This window comes from Armigeres subalbatus, unplaced genomic scaffold, assembly GCF_024139115.2.
Source record: "Armigeres subalbatus isolate Guangzhou_Male unplaced genomic scaffold, GZ_Asu_2 Contig1538, whole genome shotgun sequence".
NCBI classification, from domain to species: Eukaryota; Metazoa; Arthropoda; class Insecta; order Diptera; family Culicidae; genus Armigeres; species Armigeres subalbatus.
In genome coordinates this window covers 34,151-47,529 of record NW_026942327.1, presented here as the reverse complement: position 1 = coordinate 47,529, position 13,379 = coordinate 34,151, and the positions used below count along the sequence as shown (strand labels likewise).

Sequence of the window (13,379 nt, the reverse complement as noted above, 5' to 3'; positions counted from 1 at the left end):
CATATCAAATATCATATCCTATCATAGCATATCCAAGAATATTGTGGCCAAATTTCATAAAATTTGGTCAACAAAAACCCCCTGACAATAATAGAACAAAACCTGCCAAAGCCTTCATTCCTCCTACATCATCATCATACAAAATTTAAACTGAGCGCTGCTAATGTTAATGACTACGACCGCGCGACCCTCACCATCGCCGGGAATAAAATTTCCGGTAGGAGCTCCGCCGAAATGGCTCGCGCGCGCGGAAGAGCTGCTTTCTTGTAATCAGTAAAGTTGAACCTGTAGCCACGCCCTTTGGTGAGTGTGTGACGGTTACACAATATTTGCAGTCATACCGGACAACAAAGAGGCGGGACTAATGAGCCATCTTTATTGACTATAAGAAAACTGCTCTCCCGCGCGCGTGGCCCATTCCAGTTCGAGACAGCAGCACGTACGGACGTGTTTTTGTTCGCGCATTTTGACGTTAACTACGTCTAAGGAAGCCTCGGATACAGGGTGCAAATGAAAATTTCCAAATTGGGGACCGTCACGAAATCATGTAAGATTTCAAACGGTAATGGCGACTTTATCTTTCGACGGATTTTCGAGATTTTGTTATTAATAGATTCGAAAACTTTCCACCAATTTGCTAATTGTATTAAAACTATTCATTATCAACGGCAAACTATTGAAAATGTTATTTCTTTCCAAACCGGGTGAAAAATTCAAAAATAATCAATCCCGTTCATAAATCCCCAACACGGACATCAGATTGCAGTAAGGTACGGGCCTTTTGATCCACTGCTTCGTTTTTCCTGTGTATAAAAAGCCCCGTGTTTCGCGTGCGCGCGTCATTTTCATTCTGGATTTCATGGAAAGCGGACCAAGGCGTCTAGAAGCAGTCCTAGCGACAACGGCTGACAACGTTTCGATAGTGGTGGCGGTCGTGGCAACAGCAGTACATCTTTACATCCGTGTTACAAGCAGCATTTTTGGATCTGGCAATTAACGGCGTGGTCATCAGATGGCTGTCGCGCAGTCCAGTAGTTGTTGTTGGTGAGGCACATAATTGGGAATGAATCGGATCTTTTCAGAACCACCATTATGTTTGGAAGGAAGGTTAAGTTGAAATAATTTGTCTATAGTGCAACCGCTAGGAACTAGAAATTTTTTCAGTGAAATATTCTAGCGTGATTCTGAGCTCAATTATATGATGTTTGTCTAGCACTTAACTACTCTTCTTGCTGTGGATTTAATTTTGAACAATGATTCAGTGATTGAGAAAGTTGATATAAGACGAACTTTTTTCATAGAACAAAGCATAATTGTTTGGTATCGGTAGCGGAATAATAGCATTACTGCCGGTCCGAGCGCGCGTCAGAAGGAGAAGCTGCAAATATGTATTCGCATGGATGGAAATAAAACCTTAAACAAGTAGCAGGCTATCTACTAGAATTATAATCTTGATAGGAAATTTCACTTGACTGTTACTGTTATCCTCGCGAACAATTCAAGACAAAATTTTCAAAACGACTTATCTGCTTTGGTAAACAAAGATTCAAACGACGATTTGACGAACCTGATAGCTCTCCCACGCAAACCAACACCACCAATAGGTAGGTGAAGGTTTCCGTTACATGTTGATTACTTCGATTAATCGATTATTTGTTGTGATAATCGATAAATTTTTAAATCGATTACTTCCCAACGATTAATCGATTCAATAATCGACAAGAATCGAGAGTAATCGATTAATCGGGATTTTACGACAACTATTAGATTTCGATTACTTCAATTAATCGATTCATCGTTATGATAATCGATTAATTTTGATTCGATTACTACTCAACGATGAATCGATTCAATAATCGTCAAGAATCGAGAGTAATCGATTAGTTACTAATCGATTAATCGAGATTTTACGACATCTCTAAGCATCGGTGGAGTTGCTGAGCAAATTTTATTCCAAATACATATGGGATATTGGAAAAATGGGTTCTTCTCATGGTTTTCATTCTATACAAAGGAAGATTGAGGCGAGGCGAACTTTTTTCAAAGTGCAAATTAACCGCTTGGAGACGCCATAAAGTTGACTGGCGTCCGTAGCAGAATCACCAGCGCGCGTCGGAGAGAGATGCTACAAATATGTATTCGCATGGATGGCTTCAGTAGCAGTTAAGTTTAATTCTTATTTTATATCTTATTTGGTTTTGTTATTCCAGCCTATGGCGTGGGTCGTGTGGTCGTTAGTGATTCGAAATATGCATTATTAGGAATTCATCGATTCTTCTCATGGACACCATTTTAAACATAGGAAGATTGAGGCGAGACGAATTTGTTCAAAGTACGACGTCGTAGCAGAATTACGTTGCCGTTCGTAGCAGAATAATGAGCGCGTATTGTAGAGAGCTGCTGCTAACATGTATTCTTGCACTGGCACTAGATTCTTCATTTCACCAAACTGTTTTACGTAGTTTACGTCGGGCGGTCGTGTCTTGTACACAACCCTTATGATTTTTCCTTCATTTCCAATTCTAGCAGTTGAGTATGAGTCAGAAGCATTAGCTATATGACTACCAAGCCCGTTCATGGTGCAGGTCAATGCGTATTACACAAAATCTCTGAGGAATGTTTTGACTATCTGTAAGATTTCCTGGAGATATGTAAGGAAATGTATTTGGTCGATGGTCGGAATTTCCGACAGTTCAAACAAAAAATCACAATTATGGAGTGGGCTGGACGGTTGTTTCGATACAATGCTGAATCTAGTTGAGTGAATGACATCGACCAAATAATATGGCCAATTCGTTTGACATGTTGATGTGGAAATAAAGAAAAAACATTTGAAACAGTACTCCTCCACATTAGGCTTTGCAAACGAATTGTTGATGGGCTCCGTAACTAATTAATTTGTTCTACTTTCCATGTAAAATAATCCTGCATTTCGACCCCCTTGACGGGGCCAAGCCGACCAACCGCACGCTAGGCCTTCGGCGCTTGACATAATACTTGATCTGAAGTATCTGCAGAAGTGTCTTACGCTTTAATTTGAATAATGAACGGAACTACTTTACTACGCTGATCGAATTGACCGCAAACTACGGTATCAAAAATTCAAAATCCAAGACACAACACAAAAGTGGCTAATTCAAATGTAACATCACAAGTATATAAAATGCCTTAGATTTTCTACGGCAGCAGTAATTGCCTAACAAATGTATTGAGACGGCAAAGTCTTACCGTCGGGATTCGCCTCTCGCATCACCGATTGGCATCATCAGTAGTATAGCTTCAGCAGCAGCAACAACAAAGATAAATGAGTAAAGCATGTCTTGAATTTAAAGAACTGTCTCCTTCTGAGAAGTGGCTTTCCACACCTTCGTTTTGCACAGAGAAATCTAGCGTCCATTCAGAAAAGAGGCAAAGGTTATGTTCATGTATGGTCAACTGTCACTTTTCTATTGTAGGATCTTGTCAAGTGTTCCGCGAGCGATGTCTTGTTTTTAAGTTATCCATTTACTTCGAAGGGTGAGGCTGCTGCCCATTCTGCTGGGTGTTGGTGGTCGGCTCTAATAGCCGACCAAGTGAACATTGGCCCTGGTTGAGCCAAGTGGCGTTATTAAAACAAATGGAACATAATCTTATTTATTGACCCAATTTGCAAGACGTGTTTTGCAGTTTGATTACGTGGTACGCCGGCCGGTGAGTGGGTGCGAATCTTCACCCGAAGCAAATTTGGGTGATATCTAAAGAGCGTAGAGAATGGGCTGCGGATGAGATTTGGGCATAAGAGGTTTTCGCTGAGATAGTTAACATGCTTTATTTGATCTTCCTAATGTTATTTTAGCAATTTCATATTATGATAGCTGTGCTTTAGATCGTGAATGAATAGCAAAACGCTTCATTTATGAGGCGAAGCTAAAGCAATAGTCATGGTCATTGAGAATGGACGTATGTATGTAGGTTAAATGGAAGATGGGCTTAACCTTGAGTTCTACAAAGAACTAAAAGTAAACAATGCCAGGAAGTACCTCTAGTAGTTACAATTGTTCAAGCTATTACGAAGTGACGGGGATAATTATAACGCGGGATATACTTTCGGTTTGACTCTTTATTTCAGACTGATTTCATGAGTTTCTCTGCGATCTTTTTATAGTCAGCTCTACCCTATTGTCCATACAAGAACTTTCTAGAAACTAATTGAATTATTTCAATATATCTATTGTATGCAAGTCGTGTGTGTATAGCTGAATGTTCGAAATTTCTAGACGTCTGTCAAATGAATGCGAACAATAAGTTTGTTGTTTTGCAACGTGTTTTCTACCGTGATGAGCGCAGGTAAGTAGAAATTTGTTTAATTTTAATGTTTTCTTTGTTTTTTAGGTGTGCATAAGCAGGTGAGAAGAAAGGTGAGTATGCTGTGTTGATGTGGTGAATTGAGTTTGCGGACCGTCAGCATGAGGTATGCTGATCTGCTGGTGCGGTGTGTGACACCCCGGCAGCATGCTGGCGGCCTCGACATTCCGCTCACCAATTGCGCAGTCAATACATGTCGTCGATTGGCAGTTTGTATAGATTGAGGATTGATTGTAGCAGCTCGCCCTCTTTACCTTCAATTTGACGAGCCGTGATTTCCCGTCTGATGACGATTTCAATTCGATGACTCTTCCTAGTACTCATTGGTTGGTGGGTAATCGCTGATGACGTAGAAGAACTAAATCCCCGACTGTCAATTCTTTGGTCGATTGATGCCATTTTCCTTTAATTTGTAGTTCTGGGAGATATTCGCGACTCCATCGATCCCAGAAGTGTTGACGAAGTTCAGTGATGTATTTGAAGCGAATGTCGTAGCTTTAGTCTGCATTTGGAGTGATATCTTGCTGATTCGGTGCTGTTAGTGGCCGCCCGATTAAGAAATGCCCGGGTGTAAGAGGTTGGACGTCATTGGGGTCACTTGAAGCTGGTGATATTGGTCGGGAGTTTAGAATTCCTTCGATTTCCGTTAACAGCGTGCCAAATTCTTCGAAAGTAAGGCGAACATTTCTGGTAATAGTGTTGAGGTGATGTTTAGCGGAATTGATAGCTGCCTCCCATAGACCACCCAGATGGGGAGATCCAGGTGGAATGAAATGCCACTGTGTTCCTCCCTTGCTCAGCATATCAGCTACGGTGTTGTTGTGGTCAGCTGCCTGGATAGTACGATACCATTGTTGCATTTCCTTCGCTGCACCCACAAAGTTGCTTCCATTGTCGCTATATAGATGACCACAATGACCTCGTCGAGCGACGAATCTTTTCAGCGCCGCTAAAAACGCCTTAGTAGAGAGCTTGCTAACAACCTCGATGTGGACTGCACGAGTGACGAAGCAGACGAACATGGCAATATATCCCTTCGTCGTTGGTGATCCCGGTCCCCGACGTTGTACCAAGGTGATTGGACCTCCGTAATCGACGCCGCTTATATAGAACGGAGCAGCGGGTTCAGTTCGTTGTGGTGGAAGTTGGCCCATTATTTGGTGCATTAGGCCTCGGTTTGGGTTGAACCTAAAGCATGGTATGCACTTCCAAACAGTATTACGCGCGAGGCTGCGCCCGTGGGGAACCCAGTAAGTGCGTCGAATAGTTGCCAAGAGAGATTGTGCTCCCAAATGATGGTTACGGAGATGTTCATATTGAAAAATAAGCCTTAAACCGTCTAAGACGAATTAAGTACTGTCCATTTAATTCCACCAGTTAATTTTCGTTATCTTTGCAGATACGTATTTCGACCACAACTGTGTGGTCATCTTCAGTGTCTTGTACTTGACTCGACTTGAAGAAAACAATCGCAACTTACACTATTTATACTACGCTAGGTACCTAATCTAATCTTATTTGCCTACTTTATTTACCTATACAGTAAATTACTTTATTGTTTAGGTAGAAACTTGAAGAGCCAAGAGCTGCCATTTCCTGATCCTTATTCAACAGCGCTGTTTGTACCTGTCGGTGGATTTCAAACTCTCAGCTACATCGAGTTTCCATGGGGAAGAGACATTTCTTAAGATTTTAATATTTGATGCCGTAATTGGGTGATTTTCCTTATACACATGCTCTGCTACCTTAGATCTAAATTCGTAATGTAATCCCTTATCTCTTTTCGCCTTACTCACTTCCGCCATATGTTCCTTGAACCTTATATCTAATGATCGAAGAGCGAAGAAGGAAAAACGAAGGAACTACAATACATCTTGGAAACAGCGAAGATCAACGGATACCAGGAGAGGACTATACGAGCGATCATCAACAAGAAGGAAAGGACCCTACGACGAAATGGACATACAACGCTGACACCGATAGAGGAGCCGCTGAAAAGAGTTTCGGTCCCATATGATAAACACATCACCAACCAGCTACGCCCTCGACTAAGGAAATTCGGCATCGATCTAGTATTCTCCAGTAGAAGCAACCAACTCAAGTCTCTATTGGGTTCAACGAAGGATAAAGTAGAAATGTTGAATAAGGCAGGCGTTTATAAGATAAGTTGTTCCCAATGTGAAAAAATCTATGTAGGCCAAACAAAAAGATCATTAGATATAAGGTTCAAAGAACATATGGCGGAAGTGAGTAATGCGAAAAGAGAAAACGATAAGGGATTACATTACGGATTTAGATCTAAGGTAGCAGAGCATGTGTATAAGGAAAATCACCCAATTACGGCATCAAATATTAAAATCTTAAAAATGTCTCTTACCCATGGAAACTCGATGTAGCTGAGAGTTTGGAAATCCACCGACAGGTACAAACAGCGCTGTTGAATAAGGATCAGGGAAATGGCAGCTCTTGGCTCTTCAAGTTTCTACCTAAACAATAAAGTAATTTACTGTATAGGTAAATAAAGTAGGCAAATAAGATTAGATTAGGTACCTAGCGTAGTATAAATAGTGTAAGTTGCGATTGTTTTCTTCAAGTCGAGTCAAGTACAAGACACTGAAGATGACCACACAGTTGTGGTCGAAATACGTATCTGCAAAGATAACGAAAATTAACTGGTGGAATTAAATGGACAGTACTTAATTCGTCTTAGACGGTTTAATACATTCCACTAAACGAGCTTAATATATTTTTCTGAAATAAGCCTTGTCAATTGACTAGTCGGCGGAAGCACCAGCGGGTGCTTGATTTGGTAGGGTAAAGTTGATCGTGCCAACCGGCCGCCCACCCTGAGAAGACCGTCGTCCAAAAATGGTGATAGAGGTAGTAACTTGCTATTCTTTGGTAGAGGCCGCTGTTGTTCCAATGCTTGAATCTCTGCTGGGTATTCCATTTGTTGGGTATACCGTATCAGGATTACCTTTGCAGCTTCCTGTTCAGTCACCGTAAGGGGTCCACACTGATGTGCTTCGTTTGATCGCTGACAATTTGTGATGAACCTTATTATCCATGCAGTAATGCGGACGAGCTTAGAAAATGATGAGTACCGATGTATAAGCTGATCGACTACTTCGCTGGTAATAACTACGAACGATTGAACGGAAATTTGTTTTCTTCGTTCCTTCTCGATGACTGCTACTTCTGCTGCTGTTGGTTGCTTGACTTCAGGTTCGAGTGGGCTATCGTCCCATTCCGGTCCTTCCCACCATAAAGATAAAGTTGCCAGAGCACTTGGTGCCAAACCACGACTTAACAGATCTGCGGGGTTATTTGTTCCAGAAATGTGCCTCCAGTTAACAGCGGGTAGTATGGAGATAATTTCGGCGACGCGATTGGAGACGAAGGTTTTCCATTTCGCCGGAGGACCCGCTATCCATGCCAAGGTCGTTGTAGAGTCACTCCAAGCAACGGTTTGATGAATCGATGTTCGCAAAGCTGCCTTCACGGTTTCAATCAGGCGGGCTAGCAACACGGCGGCACAGAGTTCGAGGCGTGGAATTGTTGGTGTATTGATCGGAGCTACCTTTGATTTGGAGCAGAGTAAACGAGAACTGACATTTCCTGCCTCGTCGATGGTCCGCAGATACAGTGCTGCTCCGTAAGCAATATTCGAAGCATCGCAATAGCCATGCAGGAGTATTCGTGTTGGATGACCAATGCTGATGCAACGCCGAGGAATTCTTATGTTTTCGACGTCACGAAGGCTGTCCAAATAATTTGACCAACGCAGTACCATGGATGCCGGTAGGGGATCGGTCCAATCGATTTGTAGCTGCCACAATTCTTGCATGAATGCTTTCGCTGGGATGATGACTGGGCCGATGAGTCCTAGAGGATCAAATATCCTAGCAATCATTGATAATACGTCCCGTTTGCTTGATAAGTTTTTTGCTTCGTCACATGATGAGCTGAACGTGAACGTATCGTCTCCAAAGTTCCATCGTACGCCGAGAGTCTTCATACTGGCTTCCGGATCTAGTTCTTGGATGAGGTTAACTGCACGTTCTGACGGAGGGATGTCTTGCAGTACTGCAGGATCGTTTGTTGCCCACTTCCTGGTGGAAAAGCCTCCTCGCTTCAGCAGCTCCGTTATTTGTCGACGACGTTCGATTGCTTCCTCAACTGATGATGCACCTGTTAGGCAATCATCTACGTAAAAGTCGTCTAATGCTTGCCTTGCCAATGGAAATAAATGTCCCTCGTCGAGTACCAGTTGCTTTAAGGTCCGGGTTGCCAAGTAGGGTGCACATGCCATGCCGAATGTCACGGTGTTCAGTGTGTACTCAGCGATGGGTTTTCCGGTTCTTGCCACAACATTCTAATACGATGCTTATCTGCTTCACTGACATGGATCTGCAAATACATTCTCTCAATATCCCCGGTGATGGCGATGCACGGTATGCGAAAATTCAGTAGGATGGTGTACAGATTTTCTTGAACTACAGGGCCCACCATGAGGAGATCGTTTAGTGATGTACCGTTCGTTGATTTGAGTGACGCATTGAAAACAACTCTTAATTTGGTCGTAGCACTTTGTTCCTTCAGCACTCCGTGGTGTGGTAGGTAGATTAGTCGTTCCGACGGGCCTGCCGGGTCTGCTTTGGATATGTAGCCATTTTCGATGAACTCGTTGATGTATTCGAAGTATCTATGTCTTAATTCCGGATTTCTTTCCAGCTTTCGCGACACTGCATTGAATTGGTGCAAAGCCGAATACGCCGTTTCGCCTATTAATGCCGGGTCCTTACGAAAAGGTAGCTTGACGATGTATCTTCCCGAAGTAGCTCTGACAGTGTTTTGTTGGTAATGCTCTTCGCACAGTCTCTCCTCTTCTGTTAGGTGTTTCGTTGGCGCAAAATCTTCCAGCTCCCAAAATCTTGCCACCATTCTGTTCAGGGTCGATGATTCATCAGATAGGAATGATGATTTGAAGCAAAGTGCACTTGAGGATGTTGCCGCAGTAGCTGGTGATAGCTCAGTGTCATAAATGCCTGCCACGACCCAACCTAAATGTGTGTTTTGAAGAATGGGCCGTGCTTCACCCAGTGAGACTCTTTCGTTACCGAGCAGTTTATAAAAGAAACCTGCACCAATAAGTAGGTCGACGTTGCCAGGGATGTTGAACCCCCTATCTGCTAGTTGCTTGCTTGGGTGTAACCGCCAATCCGTGATATCGACGAATTTGTGCGGAATCGGGTCGGAGATCTTGTAGAGTACCGCACATTGTAGTTGTTGATGATAGTCGCTAGTACGTGATTGAATATTGATAGTTGCTGCTTCCGTGATCCGAGTGCTGAGTTGCGTTGATAAGTTTTCCCCAGTCATTTCATTCTGCACCGTAACACGTGTTCCTGATTTCGACACTATCGTGCATTCCGTTGGGTCAAACGTGGTGCTCAGCTTGTTTACAGGGTTAAGGTTTTGCATCACAACTTTATCTGCTTCCTTTAGATTGGACTCCTTCGCATTCCGTTTTTCATTTTCATGATGACCTGAATGATATTTGCTACTCCAGTCACGGTCCTGAAACTCTTCAGTTATTGGGTTTGTTTCAACTTCCTTCAAGAACGGAATCTTAGTTCTAATGGTACGACCCAACAAAAGCTCAGTTGGAGTTTTACCGGTAACGGAGTGTGGAGTAGAATAGTACATAATAAGGTACTCGTTGAGATCTTTTGCCAATCACGCTTCAAAGCTGAACTTATTTGAAGACGTTTTAATAAAGAGCGATTCTGTCTTTCCACTTCTCCATTCTGTTGCGACTAACAGGTATTCCCCTGAAGGCAGTGGTCCCAGGAAATCAATGGCGACGTCTACCGAAGCTTCAGATGGTAATGGACGCCTTTGCATTGGTTCTGGTTTCTGAAGCAACCCAACTAGTTCGCATCCTTCACAAGAAGCCACCCATTTAGCTATTTTCTTATCCATTCCAGGCCACCAAACTCTATCACGCATTCTCCGTTTCATTGCCGATTCTCCTGGATGCCCTTCATGTGCCAGCTCCATAAATCTTCTCCTCTTACAGGAATAACCATTTTATTATTACGCACGACGATCTCCCCAACGAGACCAAGTTCATTTCTTAACGGTTCATATGCCTTTGTCTCAAGCCTGTTCCATGTACCGCAGCGAAGAGAATCCCTTATCAAGGTTAGCTCTGAATAGAAGCTTCCTCAATGTCACTGATGTCAATGGCAGTTGATTCTAAAATTGCCAAGACAAGAAACTTGTCTTCTTGTTCCTTATTTTTAGTTTCCATTGGCTGAAGGTCTGTTAATCTCGATAAGCGATCGGCAATATTAGTTGAACCTTTCTGTACTTCACGGTGAAGGTAAAGCACTGTAAACGCAAAACCCATCTTTCGATTCTAGGGCATGGGAGAGAAGTTGACTTAAACAGTGATTCCAGAGGTTTATGGTCAGTTTCCAGCTCGAACACACGACCAATCAAATACATGGAAAACCTTTCCATGGTCCACACTAATGCAAGAGCTTCTTTTTCTGTTTGACAGTAACGTTGTTCCGTAGAGGATAAGCTTTTACTTGCATAGCAAATGATGAAACGCGAATCATCGAACGCGTTTTGGAATTGCACTAATACAGCTCCTAAGGCAACAGGAGAGGCATCAGCAATAACTCGAGTATGTAATTTATTGTCAAAAAATTTCAACTGTTTAACATCGCCAATCATGTTCTTCAATTTCTTGAATGCGGTATCTTGCTCTTCATTCCAAACGAAGATATTTATTTTAGACCGCATCGTGCTTTCGTGCTGTGCGGTTCTTTCTCTCTTTGCGGAAGGAAGTTTTAATACTACCCGAAGCTATTTTAATTTCAACAGTGCTTCTCAGCGATCCCGTTACGATCTTTGCAAGGACCCGTGCGGAAGTAAAATTCCGACAAAGCGGTGGTAATCCTGCAGGGACACCGTTCTGGAAAAAAAACTCTTAGAAGGTCACGTCTCCACGCTCTGCAATGAGCATTAACAAAAACAAGAGGAAGGGGGTAGCAAGCACTTCAGTAAATTCCAATTGCATCACATGATTGATGCAATGTTCAAAGCAAATACCATTCCTGAAGCTGTTCAGGTTGGTATAAAGTACACACAAAAAATTGTTATCGGACTCCGTTTCAATGGATCTAAATAATTGTGTGAAAGTTCTAAATTGGAATGCCCGCTCTCTTAAGGGTAAGGAAGATGAATTATTCAACTTCCTAACAGTTCATAATGTGCATATTGCCATTATAACAGAAACTTATTTAAAACCAGGACTCTCCATTAAAAGAGATCCAAATTATTTTATCTACAGAAATGATCGTCTTGACAGCGCCTGTGGTGGGGTCGCCATTGTCATCAATAGACGTATCAAACATAAATTATTTTCTTCGTTCGAAACGAAAGTTTTTGAAACCTTGGGAGTTTCTGTTGAAACAAATTTTGGACAATTTTCCTTCATTGCAGCCTACTTGCCTTTTCAATGCAATGGGCAGCAAAAGAATTTGTTGAAAGCTGATCTTCAAATTCTGACTCGCAACAAATCAAAATTCTTCGTAATTGGTGACTTCAATGCCAAACACCGTTCATGGAATAATGCTCAAAGCAATTCCAATGGTAAAATTTTATTTGAAGATTGTTCTGCGGGATATTATACTATTCAATATCCCAATGGACCAACTTGTTTTTCTTCCAGTCGAAATCCTTCTACAATTGATTTAGTTATAACGGATTCAAGTCAGCTGTGTGGCCAATTGGTAACTCATGCTGACTTTGACTCTGATCACCTTCCTGTGACGTTTGAAATTTCACAAGAAGCCATTAACAATCCAATCAACTCTACTTTTAATTATCATAGAGTTGATTGGGATTTATATAAAACGTATATCGATAGGAATTTTGATGTTGATATTCCTCTCGATACCAAAAGTGATATTGATAATGCTCTCGTATCTTTGACAAATTTAATTGTCGAAGCCAGAGGCATTGCAATTCCGAAATGTGAAGTTAAATTCAACTCCATTATTATTGACGACGATCTTCAGCTACTGATCCGTCTTAAAAATGTGAGGCGAAGGCAATATCAAAGAACTCGCGATCCCGCGTTGAAAGTTATTTGGCGAGATTTGCAAAATGAAATTAAAAAACGTTTCGCTATTCTGAGAAATACCAACTTTGAGAATAATGTCTCGAAGTTGGATCCCAGTTCGAAACCCTTTTGGAAATTAACGAAAATTCTTAAAAAACCTCAAAAGCCAATTCCAGCGCTTGAAGAGGGAAATAAAATTTTATTAACAAATGGCTCAAAAACTTGCTCAGCAGTTCGAGAGTGCCCATAATTTTAGTCTAGGTCTCACTAGTCCAATTGAGGATCAGGTTACACGAAGCTTCGAAGACATTCTCAACCAAGATAATGTTTTTGACCCTTCGTTGGGAACTAATTTTGATGAAGAAAGATCTTTTACTAGAAAATTTGAAAATATGAAAGCCCCAGGTGATGATGATATTTTCTACATACTTATCAAAAAACTTCCTGAGAGCTCTTTATCCTTTTTGGTTAATTTATTTAACAAATGTTTTCAATTGGCATACTTCCCAGATAAATGGAAAAACGCCAAAGTTGTTCCAATTTTGAAGCCGGACAAAAATCCAGCTGAGGCTTCTAGTTATCGCCCAATCAGTTTGCTTTCTTCAATAAGCAAACTGTTTGAAAAGATTATTTTAAATAGAATGATGGTTCATATTAATGACAATTCTATTTTTGCTGATGAGCAATTTGGTTTTCGCCATGGGCATTCAACCACTCATCAGTTATTAAGAGTTACGAACTTAATTCGGCTCAACAAATCTGAAGGATATTCGACTGGAGTTGCTCTTCTTGATATAGAGAAAGCATTTGACAGTGTTTGGCATGAAGGATTGATTGTAAAATTGATGAATTATAATTTTCCTCTATACATTATTAAACTGGTCCAAAATTATTT

The 13,379-nt window shown here is 41.6% G+C and overlaps 2 protein-coding genes across 2 annotated transcripts; both read right to left on the bottom strand.

Moving 5' to 3' along the window:
- Positions 1 to 7,189: 7,189 nt before the first annotated feature.
- On the bottom strand, positions 7,190 to 8,656 carry LOC134202938 (uncharacterized; the record flags this gene model as incomplete). Its single annotated transcript, XM_062677942.1, has 1 exon — positions 7,190 to 8,656. A coding segment is annotated over exon 1 (1,467 nt), but the record flags the coding sequence as incomplete, so codon positions are not given.
- A 17-nt stretch (positions 8,657 to 8,673) lies between these two features.
- LOC134202937 (uncharacterized) lies at positions 8,674 to 10,053 on the bottom strand. The gene has a single exon (XM_062677940.1). It carries the CDS (start codon positions 10,051 to 10,053, stop codon positions 8,674 to 8,676), a length of 1,380 nt encoding a protein of 459 aa, XP_062533924.1.
- Positions 10,054 to 13,379: the final 3,326 nt, after the last annotated feature.